This window comes from Procambarus clarkii, chromosome 14 (genome assembly GCF_040958095.1).
Source record: "Procambarus clarkii isolate CNS0578487 chromosome 14, FALCON_Pclarkii_2.0, whole genome shotgun sequence".
Lineage (NCBI taxonomy): Eukaryota > Metazoa > Arthropoda > Malacostraca > Decapoda > Cambaridae > Procambarus > Procambarus clarkii.
In genome coordinates this window covers 38511490-38530785 of record NC_091163.1, presented here as the reverse complement: position 1 = coordinate 38530785, position 19296 = coordinate 38511490, and the positions used below count along the sequence as shown (strand labels likewise).

The window sequence follows — 19296 nt, the reverse complement described above, 5'->3', positions numbered from 1 at the left end:
ATGTGTCATAACTAAGCTTCACCACAGTGTGTGTCATAACTAAGCTTCACCACAGTGTGTCATAACTAAGCTTCACCACAGTGTGTGTCATAACTAAGCTTCACCACAGTGTGTGTCATAACTAAGCTTCACCACAGTGTCATAACAAAGCTTCACCACAGTGTCATAACTAAGCTTCACCACAGTGTGTGTCATAACTAAGCTTCACAGTGTGTGTCATAACTAAGCTTCACCACAGTGTGTGTCATAACTAAGCTTCACCACAGTGTGTGTCATAACTAAGCTTCACCACAGTGTCATAACAAAGCTTCACCACAGTGTCATAACTAAGCTTCAAAACAGTGTGTGTCATAACTAAGCTTCACCACAGTGTGTGTCATAACTAAGCTTCACCACAGTGTCATAACTAAGCTTCACCACAGTGTGTGTCATAACTAAGCTTCACCACAGTGTCATAACTAAGCTTCACCACAGTGTGTGTCATAACAAAGCTTCACCACAGTGTGTGTCATAACTAAGCTTCACCACAGTGTGTCATACTGAGGCTTAACCGTATTGTTAATGTGTCATAACTAAGCTTCACCACAGTGTGTGTCATAACTAAGCTTCACCACAGTGTGTCATAACTAAGCTTCACCACAGTGTGTCATAACTAAGCTTCACCACAGTGTGTGTCATAACTAAGCTTCACCACAGTGTGTGTCATAACTAAGCTTCACCACAGTGTGTCATAACTAAGCTTCACCACAGTGTGTGTCATAACTAAGCTTCACCACAGTGTGTCATAACTAAGCTTCACCACAGTGTGTGTCATAACTAAGCTTCACCACAGTGTGTGTCATAACTAAGCTTCACCACAGTGTGTGTCATACTGAGGCTTGACCGTATTGTTAATGTGTCATAACTAAGCTTCACCACAGTGTGTGTCATAACTAAGCTTCACCACAGTGTGTGTCATAACTAAGCTTCACCACAGTGTGTGTCATAACTAAGATTCACCACAGTGTGTCATAACTAAGCTTCACCACAGTGTGTGTCATAACTAAGCTTCACCACAGTGTGTGTCATAACTAAGCTTCACCACAGTGTGTGTCATAACTAAGCTTCACCACAGTGTGTGTCATAACTAAGCTTCACCACAGTGTCATAACAAAGCTTCACCACAGTGTCATAACTAAGCTTCACCACAGTGTCATAACTAAGCTTCACCACAGTGTCATAACTAACCTTCACCACAGTGTGTCATAACTAAGCTTCACCACAGTGTGTGTCATAACTAAGCTTCACCACAGTGTGTGTCATAACTAAGCTTCACCACAGTGTCATAACAAAGCTTCACCACAGTGTCATAACTAAGCTTCAAAACAGTGTGTGTCATAACTAAGCTTCACCACAGTGTGTGTCATAGCTAAGCTTCACCACAGTGTCATAACTAAGCTTCACCACAGTGTGTGTCATAACTAAGCTTCACCACAGTGTCATAACTAAGCTTCACCACAGTGTGTGTCATAACTAAGCTTCACCACAGTGTGTCATAACTAAGCTTCACCACAGTGTGTCATAACTAAGCTTCACCACAGTGTGTGTCATAACTAAGCTTCACCACAGTGTGTGTCATAACTAAGCTTCACCACAGTGTGTCATAACTAAGCTTCACCACAGTGTGTGTCATAACTAAGCTTCACCACAGTGTGTCATAACTAAGCTTCACCACAGTGTGTGTCATAACTAAGCTTCACCACAGTGTGTGTCATAACTAAGCTTCACCACAGTGTGTGTCATACTGAGGCTTAACCGTATTGTTAATGTGTCATAACTAAGCTTCACCACAGTGTGTGTCATAACTAAGCTTCACCACAGTGTGTGTCATAACTAAGCTTCACCACAGTGTGTGTCATAACTAAGATTCACCACAGTGTGTCATAACTAAGCTTCACCACAGTGTGTGTCATAACTAAGCTTCACCACAGTGTGTGTCATAACTAAGCTTCACCACAGTGTGTGTCATAACTAAGCTTCACCACAGTGTCATAACAAAGCTTCACCACAGTGTCATAACTAAGCTTCACCACAGTGTCATAACTAAGCTTCACCACAGTGTCATAACTAAGCTTCACCACAGTGTCATAACTAACCTTCACCACAGTGTGTCATAACTAAGCTTCACCACAGTGTGTGTCATAACTAAGCTTCACCACAGTGTGTGTCATAACTAAGCTTCACCACAGTGTCATAACAAAGCTTCACCACAGTGTCATAACTAAGCTTCAAAACAGTGTGTGTCATAACTAAGCTTCACCACAGTGTGTGTCATAACTAAGCTTCACCACAGTGTCATAACTAAGCTTCACCACAGTGTGTGTCATAACTAAGCTTCACCACAGTGTCATAACTAAGCTTCACCACAGTGTGTGTCATAACTAAGCTTCACCACAGTGTGTGTCATAACTAAGCTTCACCACAGTGTGTGTCATACTGAGGCTTAACCGTATTGTTAATGTGTCATAACTAAGCTTCACCACAGTGTGTCATAACTAAGCTTCACCACAGTGTGTGTCATAACTAAGCTTCACCACAGTGTGTGTCATAACTAAGATTCACCACAGTGTGTCATAACTAAGCTTCACCACAGTGTGTGTCATAACTAAGCTTCACCACAGTGTGTGTCATAACTAAGCTTCACCACAGTGTCATAACAAAGCTTCACCACAGTGTCAAAACTAAGCTTCACCACAGTGTCATAACTAAGCTTCACCACACTGTCATAACTAAGCTTCACCACAGTGTCATAACTAACCTTCACCACAGTGTGTCATAACTAAGCTTCACCACAGTGTGTGTCATAACTAAGCTTCACCAGTGTCATAACAAAACTTCACCACAGTGTCATAACTAAGCTTCACCACAGTGTCATAATTAAGCTTCACCACAGTGTGTCATAGCTAAGCTTCACCACAGTGTGTCATAGCTAAGCTTCACCACAGTGTGTCATAGCTAAGCTTCACCACAGTGTGTCATAACTAAGCTTCACCACAGTGTGTCATAACTAAGCTTCACCACAGTGTGTGTCATAACTAAGCTTCACCACAGTGTGTGTCATAACTAAGCTTCACCACAGTGTGTCATAATTAGGCTTCACCACAGTGTGTGTCATAACTAAGCTTCACAGTGTGTCATAACTAAGCTTCACCACACAGTGTGTGTCATAACTAAGCTTCAGCACAGTGCGTGTCATAGCTAAGCTTCACCACAGTGTGTGTCATAACTAAGCTTCACTACAGTGTGTCATAACTAAGCTTCACCACAGTGTGTGTCATAACTAAGCTTCACCACAGTGTGTGTCATAACTAAGCTTCACCACAGTGTGTGTCATAACTAAGCTTCACCACAGTGTGTCATAACTAAGCTTCACCACAGTGTGTCATAACTGAGCATCACCACAGTGTGTGTCGTAACTAAGCTTCACCACACAGTGTGTCATAACTAAGCTTCACCACAGTGTGTCATAACTAACCTTCACCACACAGTGTCATAACTAAGCTTCACCACAGTGTGTGTCATAACTAAGCTTCACCACAGTATGTGTCATAATTAAGCTTCACCACACAGTGTGTCATAACTAAGCTTCACCAGTGTGTGTCATAAATAAGCTTCACCACAGTGTGTGTCATAACTAAGCTTCACCACACAGTGTGTCATAACTAACCTTCACCACAGTGTGTCATAACTAACCTTCACCACAGTGTGTCATAACTAAGCTTCACCACAGTGTGTGACATAACTAAGCTTCACCACAGTGTGTCATAACTAAGCTTCACCACAGTGTCATAACAAAGCTTCACCACAGTGTCATAACTAAGATTCACCACAGTGTGTCATAACTAAGCTTCACCACAGTGTGTCATAACTAAGCTTCACCACAGTGTGTCATAACTAAGCTTCACCACAGTGTGTGTCATAACTAAGCTTCACCACAGTGTGTCATAGCTAAGCTTCACCACAGTGTGTCATAGCTAAGCTTCACCACAGTGTGTCATAGCTAAGCTTCACCACAGTGTGTCATAACTAAGCTTCACCACAGTGTGTCATAACTAAGCTTCACCACAGTGTGTGTCATAACTAAGCTTCACCACAGTGTGTGTCATAACTAAGCTTCACCGCAGTGTGTCATAACTAAGCTTCACCACAGTATGTGTCATAACTAAGCTTCACCACAGTATGTGTCATAATTAAGCTTCACCACACAGTGTGTCATAACTAAGCTTCACCAGTGTGTGTCATAAATAAGCTTCACCACAGTGTGTGTCATAACTAAGCTTCACCACACAGTGTGTCATAACTAACCTTCACCACAGTGTGTCATAACTAACCTTCACCACAGTGTGTCATAACTAAGCTTCACCACAGTGTGTGACATAACTAAGCTTCACCACAGTGTCATAACAAAGCTTCACCACAGTGTCATAACTAAGATTCACCACAGTGTGTCATAACTAAGCTTCACCACAGTGTGTCATAACTAAGCTTCACCACAGTGTGTTATAACTAAGCTTCACCACAGTGTGTGTCATAACTAAGCTTCACCACAGTGTGTGTCATACTGAGGCTTAACCGTATTGTTAATGTGTCATAACTAAGCTTCACCACAGTGTGTGTCATAACTAAGCTTCACCACAGTGTCATAACTAAGCTTCACCACAGTGTGTGTCATAACTAAGCTTCACCAGTGTGTGTCATAACTAAGCTTCACCACAGTGTGTGTCATACTGAGGCTTAACCGTATTGTTAATGTGTCATAACTAAGCTTCACCACAGTGTGTGTCATAACTAAGCTTCACCACAGTGTGTGTCATAAATAAGCTTCACCACAGTGTGTGTCATAACTAAGCTTCACCACAGTGTGTGTCATAACTAAGCTTCACCAAAGTGTGTCATAACTAAGCTTCACCACAGTGTGTGTCATAACTAAGCTTCACCACAGTGTCATAACTAAGCTTCACCACAGTGTCATAACTAAGCTTCACCACAGTGTCATAACTAAGCTTCACCACAGTGTCATAACTAAGCTTCACCACAGTGTCATAACTAACCTTCACTACAGTGTGTCATAACTAAGCTTCACCACAGTGTGTGTCATAACTAAGCTTCACCAGTGTCATAACAAAGCTTCACCACAGTGTCATAACTAAGCTTCACCACAGTGTCATAATTAAGCTTCACCACAGTGTGTCATAGCTAAGCTTCACCACAGTGTGTCATAGCTAAGCTTCACCACAGTGAGTCATAGCTAAGCTTCACCACAGTGTGTCATAACTAAGCTTCACCAGTGTGTCATAACTAAGCTTCACCACAGTGTGTCTCATAACTAAGCTTCACCACAGTGTGTCATAACTAGGCTTCACCACAGTGTGTGTCATAACTAAGCTTCACAGTGTGTGTCATAACTAAGCTTCACCACACAGTGTGTGTCATAACTAAGCTTCACCACAGTGTGTGTCATAACTAAGCTTCACCACAGTGTGTGTCATAACTAAGCTTCACTACAGTGTGTCATAACTAAGCTTCACCACAGTGTGTGTCATAACTAAGCTTCACCACAGTGTGTGTCATAACTAAGCTTCACCACAGTGTGTGTCATAACTAAGCTTCACCACAGTGTGTGTCATAACTAAGCTTCACCACAGTGTGTGTCATAACTAAGCTTCACCACAGTGTGTGTCATAACTAAGCTTCACCACAGTGTGTCATAACTAAGCTTCACCACAGTGTGTGTTTTAACTAAGCTTCACCACACAGTGTGTCATAACTAAGCTTCACCACAGTGTGTCATAACTAACCTTCACCACACAGTGTGTCATAACTAACCTTCACCACACAGTGTGTCATAACTAACCTTCACCACATAGTGTGTCATAACTAAGCTTCACCAGTGTGTGTCATAACTAAGCTTCACCAGTGTGTGTCATAACTAACCTTCACCACACAGTGTGTCATAACTAAGCTTCACCACACAGTGTGTCATAACTAACCTTCACCACAGTGTGTCATAACTAACCTTCACCACAGTGTGTCATAACTAAGCTTCACCACAGTGTGTGACATAACTAAGCTTCACCACAGTGTGTCATAACTAAGCTTCACCACAGTGTCATAACAAAGCTTCACCACAGTGTCATAACTAAGCTTCACCACAGTGTGTCATAACTAAGCTTCACCACAGTGTGTCATAACTAAGCTTCATCACAGTGTGTGTCATAACTAAGCTTCACCACAGTGTGTGTCATAACTAAGCTTCACCACAGTGTCATAACTAAGCTTCACCACAGTGTGTCATAACTAAGCTTCACCACAGTGTGTCATAACTAAGCTTCACCACAGTGTGTCATAACTAAGCACCAGTGTCATAACTAAGCTTCACCACAGTGTGTGTCATAACTAAGCTTCACCACAGTGTGTGTCATAACTAAGCTTCACCACAGTGTGTCATAACTAAGCTTCACCACAGTGTGTCATAACTAAGCATCACCACAGTGTGTCATAACTAAGCTTCACCACAGTGTGTCATAACTAAGCTTCACCACAGTGTGTCATAACTAAGCTTCACCACAGTGTGTGACATAACTAAGCTTCACCACAGTGTCATAACTAAGCTTCACCACAGTGTCATAACTAAGCTTCACCACAGTGTCATAACTAAGCATCACCACAGTGTGTCATAACTAAGCATCACCACAGTGTGTGTCATAACTAAGCTTCACCACAGTGTGTCATAACTAAGCATCACCACAGTGTGTCATAACTAAGGTTCACCACAGTGTGTCATAACTAAGCTTCACCACAGTGAGTGTCATAAATAAGCTTCACCACAGTGTGTGACATAACTAAGCTTCACCACAGTGTCATAACTAAGCTTCACCACAGTGTCATAACTAAGCATCACCACAGTGTGTCATAACTAAGCTTCACCACAGTGTGTCATAACTAAGCTTCACCACAGTGTGTCATAACTAAGGGAACTTTGTTACAGGTGTCTGGCAACGACACGCTGACGAGCATCGCCGCCAGGTTCGACACGACACCGTCGGAGCTGGCCAAGCTCAACAAGCTGTCGACCAGGTTCGTGTACCCCGGCCAGGTCATCGTCGTGCCCGACAAAACTGGAGCTCTTCTGGACGACGACAAGGGCCACCCTCCTCACCCCGACACCACGCACAGCAATGGACAAGGTACTCACCTACTTTACTCACCTGGTTTACTCACCTACTTTACTCACCTGCATGAATATGAAGGTGATGACGGATCATGGTAATTGCGTCATGCCTCTTGACACTTAATTAATTAGTGTAAAGACTCCAGAGTCAGTCACAGGCAGCTTATACGTGAGTATGGTGGGTACAGGGTGAGTCAGACAGGGGTATAGTAGGGTACAGGGTGAGTCAGTCAGGGGTAGAGTAGTGTACAGGGTGAGTCAGGCAGGGGTAGAGTAGGATACATGGTGAGTCAGGCAGGGGTATAGTAGGATACATGGTGAGTCAGGCAGGGGTATAGTAGGGTACATGGTGAGTCAGGCAGGGGTAGAGTAGGGTACATGGTGAGTCAGTCAGGGGTAGAGTAGTGTACAGGGTGAGTCAGGCAGGGGTATAGTAGGGTACATGGTGAATCAGGCAGGGGTATAGTAGGGTACATGGTGAGTCAGTCAGGGGTAGAGTAGTGTACATGGTGAGTAAGGCAGGGGTATAGTAGGGTACATGGTGAGTCAGGCAGGGGTAGAGTAGTGTACATGGTGAGTCAGTCAGGGGTAGAGTAGTGTACATGGTGAGTCAGGCAGGGGTATAGTAGGGTACATGGTGAGTCAGACAGGGGTATAGTAGGGTACGGGGTGAGTCAGTCAGGGGTAGTGTACATGGTGAGTCAGGCAGGGGTATAGTAGGGTACATGGTGAGTCAGGCAGGGGTAGAGTAGTGTACATGGTGAGTCAGGCAGGGGTAGAGTAGGGTACATGGTGAGTCAGGCAGGGGTAGAGTAGGGTACATGGTGAGTCAGGCAGGGGTAGAGTAGGGTACATGGTGAGTCAGGCAGGGGTAGAGTAGGGTACATGGTGAGTCAGGCAGGGGTAGAGTAGTGTACATGGTGAGTCAGGCAGGGGTAGAGTAGGATACATGGTGAGTCAGGCAGGGGTAGAGTAGGGTACATGGTGAGTCAGGCAGGGGTAGAGTAGGGTACATGGTGAGTCAGGCAGGGGTAGAGTAGGGTACATGGTGAGTCAGGCAGGGGTAGAGTAGGGTACATGGTGAGTCAGGCAGGGGTAGAGTAGGGTACATGGTGAGTCAGGCAGGGGTAGAGTAGGGTACATGGTGAGTCAGGCAGGGGTAGAGTAGGGTACATGGTGAGTCAGGCAGGGGTAGAGTAGGATACATGGTGAGTCAGGCAGGGGTAGAGTAGGGTACATGGTGAGTCAGGCAGGGGTAGAGTAGGATACATGGTGAGTCAGGCAGGGGTAGAGTAGGATACATGGTGAGTCAGGCAGGGGTAGAGTAGGGTACATGGTGAGTCAGGCAGGGGTAGAGTAGGATACATGGTGAGTCAGGCAGGGGTAGAGTAGGGTACATGGTGAGTCAGGCAGGGGTAGAGTAGGATACATGGTGAGTCAGGCAGGGGTAGAGTAGGATACATGGTGAGTCAGGCAGGGGTAGAGTAGGATACATGGTGAGTCAGGCAGGGGTAGAGTAGGGTACAGGGTGAGTCAGGCAGGGGTAGAGTAGGGTACAGGGTGAGTCAGGCAGGGGTAGAGTAGGGTACAGGGTGAGTCAGGCAGGGGTAGAGTAGGGTACAGGGTGAGTCAGGCAGGGGTAGAGTAGGGTACAGGGTGAGTCAGGCAGGGGTAGAGTAGGGTACATGGTGAGTCAGGCAGGGGTAGAGTAGTGTACAGGGTGAGTCAGGCAGGGGTAGAGTAGGGTACAGGGTGAGTCAGGCAGGGGTAGAGTAGGGTACAGGGTGAGTCAGGCAGGGGTAGAGTAGGGTACAGGGTGAGTCAGGCAGGGGTAGAGTAGGGTACAGGGTGAGTCAGGCAGGGGTAGAGTAGGGTACAGGGTGAGTCAGGCAGGGGTAGAGTAGGGTACATGGTGAGTCAGGCAGGGGTAGAGTAGGGTACATGGTGAGTCAGGCAGGGGTAGAGTAGTGTACAGGGTGAGTCAGGCAGGGGTAGAGTAGGGTACATGGTGAGTCAGACAGGGGTAGAGTAGGGTACAGGGTGAGTCAGGCAGGGGTAGAGTAGGGTACATGGTGAGTCAGGCAGGGGTAGAGTAGGGTACATGGTGAGTCAGACAGGGGTAGAGTAGGGTACATGGTGAGTCAGACAGGGGTAGAGTAGGGTACAGGGTGAGTCAGGCAGGGGTAGAGTAGGGTACAGGGTGAGTCAGGCAGGGGTAGAGTAGGGTACAGGGTGAGTCATCAGGGATACAAGCCACAATACAAAACTAAAACATACACAATACAATCACGAGACTAACATATATCTATAAAAAAAAATAATGAGGTTATGCAATGGGCTCGAACATGCGTACCTGGACTCCACAGACACACACAATAATCACTGAATCGTGATGAGCTCAAACATGACTCAACTACAAGTGCTACCAGAGGTACCTGGAACCTAGTACCTGATGGTATCTTCCAAACTGCAGGTAACTCTGGTATTACTTGTAGTTGTCGTACTCACATGCACATCATGGTTCACCCGGTAATGGTGTGAGTGTCTCAGGAGTCAGGGGATGTGAGTTCGATTTCATCTCATAACCTCAAGTTTCTCATTAAATACACATTTTTCTCATGTAAGGTAGGAGGTAGTAAGCTTCTCATGTAAGGTAGGAGGTAATAAGCTTCTCATGTAAGGTAGGAGGTAATAAGCTTCTCATGCATGGTAGGAGGTAATAAGCTTCTCATGTAAGGTAGGAGGTAATAAGCTTCTCATGTATGGTAGGAGGTAATAAGCTTCTCATGTATGGTAGGAGGTAACAAGCTTGTCATGCATGGTAGGAGGTAATAAGCTTCTCATGTATGGTAGGAGGTAATAAGCTTGTCATGCATGGTAGGAGGTAATAAGCTTCTCATGTATGGTAGGAGGTAATAAGCTTGTCATGCATGGTAGGAGGTAATAAGCTTCTCATGTATGGTAGGAGGTAATAAGCTTCTCATGTAAGGTAGGAGGTAATAAGCTTCTCATGTATGGTAGGAGGTAATAAGCTTCTCATGTATGGTAGGAGGTAACAAGCTTGTCATGCATGGTAGGAGGTAATAAGCTTCTCATGTATGGTAGGAGGTAATAAGCTTGTCATGCATGGTAGGAGGTAATAAGCTTCTCATGTATGGTAGGAGGTAATAAGCTTCTCATGCATGGTAGGAGGTAACAAGCTTCTCATGTATGGTAGGAGGTAACAAGCTTGTCATGCATGGTAGGAGGTAATAAGCTTCTCATGTATGGTAGGAGGTAATAAGCTTGTCATGCATGGTAGGAGGTAATAAGCTTGTCATGCATGGTAGGAGGTAATAAGCTTCTCATGTATGGTAGGAGGTAATAAGCTTCTCATGCATGGTAGGAGGTAATAAGCTTCTCATGTATGGTAGGAGGTAATAAGCTTCTCATGTATGGTAGGAGGTAACAAGCTTCTCATGTATGGTAGGAGGTAACAAGCTTGTCATGCATGGTAGGAGGTAATAAGCTTGTCATGTATGGTAGGAGGTAACAAGCTTGTCATGCATGGTAGGAGGTAATAAGCTTGTCATGTAAGGTAGGAGGTAATAAGCTTGTCATGTATGGTAGGAGGTAACAAGCTTGTCATGCATGGTAGGAGGTAATAAGCTTGTCATGTAAGGTAGGAGGTAATAAGCTTCTCATGTATGGTAGGAGGTAATAAGCTTGTCATGTATGGTAGGAGGTAACAAGCTTGTCATGCATGGTAGGAGGTAATAAGCTTGTCATGTATGGTAGGAGGTAACAAGCTTGTCATGCATGGTAGGAGGTAATAAGCTTGTCATGTAAGGTAGGAGGTAATAAGCTTCTCATGTATGGTAGGAGGTAATAAGCTTGTCATGTATGGTAGGAGGTAACAAGCTTGTCATGCATGGTAGGAGGTAATAAGCTTGTCATGTAAGGTAGGAGGTAATAAGCTTGTCATGTAAGGTAGGAGGTAATAAGCTTCTCATGTATGGTAGGAGGTAATAAGCTTGTAACGGTTCTATTGTTACGTAAAGTATGGTGACAATAAACACAAACACTAAGAGATTATATATATATTTGGTCGAGTATACAGACGTGCGCAGGTGATACTTTGGCGAGCAACGGTGTGAGTTGAGCGCACTGAGCGTCGGTACAGTATCTCGCAAGTGTCTGTTCTAGACCACACTTGAAAGTAGACTAGTTATTATTCGCTACTCTGCTGCTGATATGCGCGGGCAATACCTCACCGTTCTCCAAAGGTTGACAGGAATATTAACTGGAAGTAGGGAAAGGTTTGAGTTCCATAATTAGAACTAAGAAAAGCTTTGCTCCTCTCATTAGGCCAATGCATTTGGAACGAGTATATTATTGGGATAATCTACTCGCTACAGAACTTCCCCACCCAGGGGATGAAAGGAAAAACTCTAACTGGGGTCGTAGAGTGCGAGTTCACACAGGGTCGTCCGTCGTCGTAGGATCAGGTTGTGGTGCAGCTAGTAACTGGAGTTGTAGGGTGGGAGGTCGTACAGGATCGTCCGTTGTCGTAGGTGGCGGTGCTGCTGGTAACTGTGGTCGAAAAGTGAACGGCGTAGTCGGCGGATGTGTCTCTGGAGGGATGTCTGGGGCAGCGTCACAGTGAGCTGGTTTAAGGCGATCGATGGAGATGTTTACCTGCTGTCCTCGGCGTTCAATGGTGAAGAACTTTGGTGTCCGAGAAACCACTTTAAATGGTCCTTCGTAAGGTGACTGTAGAAGGTGTCGAACAGCGTTGATTCTTACAAACACGTGTTCAGTTGTGTGGAGCTCATGAGGCACATATGTAGCACGAGCTGTCGGTTTTTAGTGGTGGTGTAGGCCGAACGCTTGTCATGGCGGCCCGTAATTTCTGGACAAAAGTGGGGTCTGGGGGTATGATGAGTGACGTCGAGGTTAAGAATTCGACTGGAAGCCGCAGGCTAGATCCGTATACTAAGTCTGCTACCAAGAATCCACTTCCCTCCTTCGTGGCCGAACGGATGCCAAGCAAGACAAATGGAAGGGTGTCGATCCAATCATCAGGGCGTGCTTGAGCTCTTAGGGCAGCTTTTAGTTGTCTATGAAAGCGTTCTACCATTCCGTTCGACTCAGGATGGTATGTGTGGTTCGGTTGTGTGTGGTGCCGAGGAATTCCATAAGATCCTTCCATAGATATAATTCGAACTGTCGTCCTTGGTCGGTGATGATGACAGAGGGGCTGCCAAAACGGGCGACCCATCCAGAGAGGAAAGCCTAGACCACTGACTCAGCTGAGATGTTGATTAATGGGAATGCTTCCGGCCATCTGCAGAATTGATCGATGTAGGTGAGTAGATAAGAATATCCTCTTGCCGACGGTAACGGTCCAACGATGTCTACATGCACCACCTCGAAACGGTCAGAAGGTAACGGGAACTGTTGAAGAGGGCTCTTTGTGTGACGATGTATTTTCGCTTGCTGGAACTGGAGACATGAGCGAGTCCATTGTCGAACATCGGCATTGATTCCTGGCCATACGACATGCTCCGTTAGTAGTTTCTGGGAAGTACGAACTCCTGGGTGTGCTAGGGAGTGAAATGCTGAGAATGTTTACCAGCGAAACTGGGCAGGAATGTAGGGCCTAAGTGCTCCCGTCCGTGAGGGGTCACAGATTATGAGGTGGGTAGCGATCCGGCAGAGTACGAACGTTGAGAGCCTTATAGTCCTCGCAAGGGCGCCATTCCCCTGGGGCTGTTTTGGGGACCATATGGAGAGGTGAAGCCCATGGACTGTTCGAAGGGCAGATTATTCCTGCCTCCTGTAGCTCGACCAAATATATTCTCTTAGTGTATGTGTTTATTGTCACCATACTTTACGTAACAATAGAACCGTTACATTGGTGACCCCAGAGTGAACAATGTAACGGTTCTAGACCACACTTGAAAGTAGACTAGTTATTATTCGCTACTCGGCTGCTTATATGCTCAGGCAACACCTCACCATTTTCCAAAGGTTGACAGGAATATTAACTGGAAGTAGGCAAAGGTTTGAGTTCCATAATTAGTTCTAAGAAAAGCTTTGCTCCTCTCATTAGGCCAATGCATTTGGAGCGAGTTTATTATTGGAATAATCTACTCACTACATGCTTCACATGTAAGGCAGGAGGTAATACGCTTCTCATATATGGTTGGGGGTAATAACCTTCTCATATATGGTTGGGGGTAATAACCTTCTCATATATGGTTGGGGGTAATAACCTTCTCATATATGGTTGGGGGTAATAACCTTCTCATATATGGTAGGAGATAATAAGCTTTTCATGTATGGTAGGAGGTAATAAGCTTCTCATATATGGTAGGAGGTAATAAGCTTCTCTTATATGGTAGGAGATAATAAGCTTTTCATGTATGGTAGGAGGTAATAAGCTTCTCATATATGGTAGGAGGTAATAAGCTTCTCTTATATGGTAGGAGGTAATAAGCTTCTCATATATGGTAGGAGGTAATAAGCTTTTCATGTATGGTAGGAGATAATAAGCTTTTCATGTATGGTAGGAGATAATAAGCTTTTCATGTATGGTAGGAGGTAATAAGCTTCTCATATATGGTAGGAGGTAATAAGCTTCTCATATATGGTAGGAGGTAATAAGCTTTTCATGTATGGTAGGAGATAATAAGCTTTTCATGTATGGTAGGAGGTAATAACCTTCTCATATATGGTAGGAGGTAATAAGCTTCTCATATATGGTAGGAGGTAATAAGCTTCTCATGTATGGTAAGAGATAATAAGCTTCTCATGTAAGGTAGGAGGTAATAAGCTTCTCACATATGGTAGGAGGTAATAAGCTTCTCACATATAATAGTAGGTAATAAGCTTCTCACATATGGTAGGATCTAATAAGCTTCTCGTGTATGGTAATAGGTAATGAGTAAGTAAGTAATTATCAAAAGACGGCACCATACCGGGAAGTCTATGTAGCACCATTAAATGTGCGGAATAATCAGAGGACGCTAAATATCACCAAGGATGCCAACATGAGAACAGAAACGCATAAGGCGAATGATATCAAAAGTATTTGATTCACCAAGATTTCTATCGAGGGACAAGCGACCTTGAAAGACAGTCGGAAAACAAGACACACGCTCATCCTGGAAGTTAGGACATTCAACAAGGATATGCACGACCATAAGAGGGACAATGCAATTTGTGCAATAAGGAGCAGGACGGCGCTCCATTAAGTGACCATGAGTTAAGCGAGTATTGCCAATATGCAACCTCGCCAGAGCCATTTCCCATCGCCGGTTACGGTGGTAGGAGGACGGACATTAGGACACACAACTCTTAAGAGTTTGTAGTTTGTTACCAGTAACAGAAGACTAACAATCCTGCCAAAGGGTAAGGATGGAGGAATGAATAACTGGGTAAAAGTTGAAATAAGGAATACCTTTACAAGAGATGGGACAAGAGCGAACGGCTTCCCTAGTGGCAGCATCCACACGCTCATTTAGAGACACACCAATATGGCTGGGAACCCATCAAAACTCAACTGACTTAAATTTACTGTGAATAAGAAACAGCCAATGCTGAATCTCGACAACCACTGGATGAACCGGATTAAAGGACCTGAGAGATACATGAGGGCACTACAAGAGTCAACAACAACAGCAAAGGAAGATTGACAATGAGAAAGCAGGAGACGAAGAGCATAGAGAATAGCATAAAGTTCCGCTGTGAAGATGCTAGTCTCTGGAGGTAGGTGACACATATAGGTGCTGTCAGGAAAAAAACAGAGTAGCCTACACCGTCCGCAGACTTACACCCATCGGTGAAGATGGAAACGGAGTGGGTTATCTTGAGGTTATCTTGAGATGATTTCGAGGCTTTAGTGTCCCTGCGGCCCAGTCCTCGACCAGGCCTCCACCCCCAGGAAGCAGCCCGTGACAGCTGGCTAATACCCAGGTACCCATTTTACTGCTAGGTAACAGGGGCATAGGGTGAAAGAAACTCTGCCCATTGTTTCTCGCCGGCACCTGGGATCGAACCCAGGACCACAGGATCACAAGTCCAGCGTGCTGTTCGCTCGGCTGACCGGATCCCCTGACCGGGTGTGCGAAGAAAAGTGCTCAAGGAAAAGGTGTTTCAGAACTGTAGGAGGGGTAAAAGCTTTAGTGATGCGGGTTAAGGATGTACAAAACTGCGGAAGTGGGATGCTCCACGGGGGCAAGGAAGGAACAACACAAGGAGAAATATAAAAAAAAACGAACTGAAAGAGAATCCCGTAAGCGAGATAACCGGACAGAAAGAGGGAGGTGGTGAAGAGGAACACCTTCTTTTGCCCACAGGAGGGGCAAAAGTTGAAGCACGAGAGAGGCGAGAGGAAGGATGTTGCAAGGACCACGCAACATAGTGAAGACAGTAGCGATCACAGCGGTCCTGGAGAGATAGGAAGCCAGTGTCAAAATACAAGCTGAGGACTGGAGTTGAACGAAAGGCACCAGAGCTGAGGCGCAACCCAGTATGGTGCAAAGCATCAAGACGGCGAAGGGATAGAAGGAGAAGCAGACGAGTAAACAGGGCAACCATAATCGAGTTTAGACAGGACGAGAGAGGAATGTAAAGCAAGGAGAGTGCACCTATCCACTCCGCAAGAAGTATGGGACAACACCTGAAGGAGGGTAAGGGCCTTAGAGCATTCAACCCGGAGGTAAGAGATATGGGGCGACCAAGACAAACGAGTGTCAAAAATCAACCCCAAAAGCTTAGCGTAATCCTTGTACACACTGGGGTGACCAACCCCAAAAGCTTAGCGTAATCCTTGTACACACTGGGGTGACCAACCCCAAAAGCTTAGCGTAATCCTTGTACACACTGGGGTGACCAACCCCAAAAGCTTAGCGTAATCCTTGTACACACTGGGGTGACCAACCCCAAAAGCTTAGCGTAATCCTTGTACACACTGGGGTGACCAACCCCAAAAGCTTAGCGTAATCCTTGTACACACTGGGGTGACCAACCCCAAAAGCTTAGCGTAATCCTTGTACACACTGGGGTGACCAACCCCAAAAGCTTAGCGTAATCCTTGTACACACTGGGGTGACCAACCCCAAAAGCTTAGCGTAATCCTTGTACACACTGGGGTGACCAACCCCAAAAGCTTAGCGTAATCCTTGTACACACTGGGGTGACCAACCCCAAAAGCTTAGCGTAATCCTTGTACACACTGGGGTGACCAACCCCAAAAGCTTAGCGTAATCCTTGTACACACTGGGGTGACCAACCCCAAAAGCTTAGCGTAATCCTTGTACACACTGGGGTGACCAACCCCAAAAGCTTAGCGTAATCCTTGTACACACTGGGGTGACCAACCCCAAAAGCTTAGCGTAATCCTTGTACACACTGGGGTGACCAACCCCAAAAGCTTAGCGTAATCCTTGTACACACTGGGGTGACCAACCCCAAAAGCTTAGCGTAATCCTTGTACACACTGGGGTGACCAACCCCAAAAGCTTAGCGTAATCCTTGTACACACTGGGGTGACCAACCCCAAAAGCTTAGCGTAATCCTTGTACACACTGGGGTGACCAACCCCAAAAGCTTAGCGTAATCCTTGTACACACTGGGGTGACCAACCCCAAAAGCTTAGCGTAATCCTTGTACACACTGGGGTGACCAACCCCAAAAGCTTAGCGTAATCCTTGTACACACTGGGGTGACCAACCCCAAAAGCTTAGCGTAATCCTTGTACACACTGGGGTGACCAACCCCAAAAGCTTAGCGTAATCCTTGTACACACTGGGGTGACCAACCCCAAAAGCTTAGCGTAATCCTTGTACACACTGGGGTGACCATAAAGCGACAAAAGACGAAGAAAAATACACTTCCAAGTAAAAGTCATAGCACAAGTCTTAGACGTAGAGAACATGAAGCCATAATCGGTGACCCAAGACGACACGGAATCAACCACAAGTTGAAGCCGCCGTAGTAGAAGGTAATAAGCTTCACACATATGGTAGGAGGTAATAAGCTTCTCACATATGGTAGGAGGTAATAAGCTTCTCACATATGGTAGAAGGTAATAAGCTTATCATGTATGGTAGGAGGTATTAAGCTTATTATGTATGGTAGGAGGTATTAGCTTATGTATGGTAGGAGGTAATAAGCTTCTCATGTATGGTAGGAGGTAATAAGCTTCTCATGTATGGTAGGAGGTAATAAGCTTCTCATGTATGGTAGGAGGTAATAAGCTTCTCATGTATGGTAGGAGGTAATAAGCTTCTCATGTATGGTAGGAGGTAATAAGCTTCTCATGTATGGTAGGAGGTAATAAGCTTATCATGTATGGTAGGAGGTATTAAGCTTATTATGTATGGTAGGAGGTATTAGCTTATCATGTATGGTAGGAGGTATTAAGCTTATTATGTATGGTAGGAGGTAATAAGCGTCTCATGTATGGTAGGAGGTATTAGCTTATCATGTATGGTAGGAGGTATTAAGCTTATTATGTATGGTAGGAGGTAATAAGCTTCTCATGTATGGTAGGAGGTAATAAGCTTCTCATGTATGGTAGGAGGTATTAGCTTATCATGTATGGTAGGAGGTATTAGCTTATCATGTATGGTAGGAGGTATTAAGCTTATTATGTATGGTAGGAGGTATTAGCTTATGTATGGTAGGAGGTATTAAGCTTATCATGTATGGTAGGAGGTAATAAGCGTCTCATGTATGGTAGGAGGTATTAGCTTATCATGTATGGTAGGAGGTATTAAGTTTATCATGTATGGTAGGAGGTATTAAGTTTATCATGTATGGTAGGAGGTATTAAGCTTATCATGTATGGTAGGAGGTAATAAGCGTCTCATGTATGGTAGGAGGTATTAGCTTATCATGTATGGTAGGAGGTATTAAGTTTATCATGTATGGTAGGAGGTATTAAGCTTATCATGTATGGTAGGAGGTATTAAGCTTATCATGTATGGTAGGAGGTATTAAGTTTATCATGTATGGTAGGAGGTATTAAGCTTATCATGTATGGTAGGAGGTAATAAGCGTCTCATGTATGGTAGGAGGTATTAGCTTATCATGTATGGTAGGAGGTATTAAGCTTATTATGTATGGTAGGAGGTATTAAGTTTATCATGTATGGTAGGAGGTATTAAGCTTATTATGTATGGTAGGAGGTATTAAGCTTCTGCTACATGGTTGGACCAACCAGGCGGCCTGGTCAGAAACCGGGCCACAAGGACACTAATCCCTGAAATCATCAACAGGTAGTCATCATGTAGGAGGTAATAAGCTTTAAACTTAATGTGTGAACAGAACATTGTTCATGGTGAATTATGAAGTAAATATACTGTAGAATATATAGCACATAGTGCTCCCAAGCAGCTGGACCCGAGTTTGACTCCCGGGCAAGGAGAGACACATGGGACATCTAAAAAAAAATTCACTGGATGCCCTGTTTATCTAGCAAAATAGGTACCAGGGAGTTTGGCAACTGCTGTGGCAAGCATCCTAGACAAACATCCTACTCAGTTGAAGTTTTGGATGTATTGAAATTTTGTTGTATCATTATATAAAGTCCCCATGACTGATGTTACCCAAGTTCCTCATAACTGATAGTACCCAAGTTCCCCATGACTGATGGTACCCAAGTTCCTCATGACTGATGTTACCCAAGTTCCTCATAACTGATAGTACCCAAGTTCCCCATGACTGATAGTACCCAAGTTCCCCATGACTGATGTTACCCAAGTTCCTCATAACTGATAGTACCCAAGTTCCCCATGACTGATGGTACCCAAGTTCCTCATGACTGATGTTACCCAAGTTCCTCATAACTGATAGTACCCAAGTTCCCCATGACTGATAGTACCCAAGTTCCCCATGACTGATAGTACCCAAGTTCCCCATGACTGATAGTACCCAAGTTCCCCATGACTGATAGTACCCAAGTTCCTCATGACTGATGTTACCCAAGTTCCTCATAACTGATAGTACCCAAGTTCCCCATGACTGATAGTACCCAAGTTCCCCATGACTGATAGTACCCAAGTTCCCCATGACTGATAGTACCCAAGTTCCCCATG

The 19296-nt window shown here is 44.8% G+C and overlaps 1 protein-coding gene across 11 annotated transcripts in view; it reads left to right on the top strand.

Moving 5' to 3' along the window:
• mtd (TLD domain-containing protein mustard) overlaps window positions 1-19296 on the top strand; it is a 228667-nt gene that overhangs the window by 76293 nt on the left and 133078 nt on the right. For all 11 annotated transcript variants that reach the window (XM_069324511.1, XM_045762679.2, XM_069324510.1 and 8 more), the window contains one exon: window positions 7028-7226. In XM_069324511.1, coding sequence (XP_069180612.1) covers window positions 7028-7226 — 199 coding nt within the window. The remainder of the gene's footprint in view (window positions 1-7027; window positions 7227-19296) is intronic.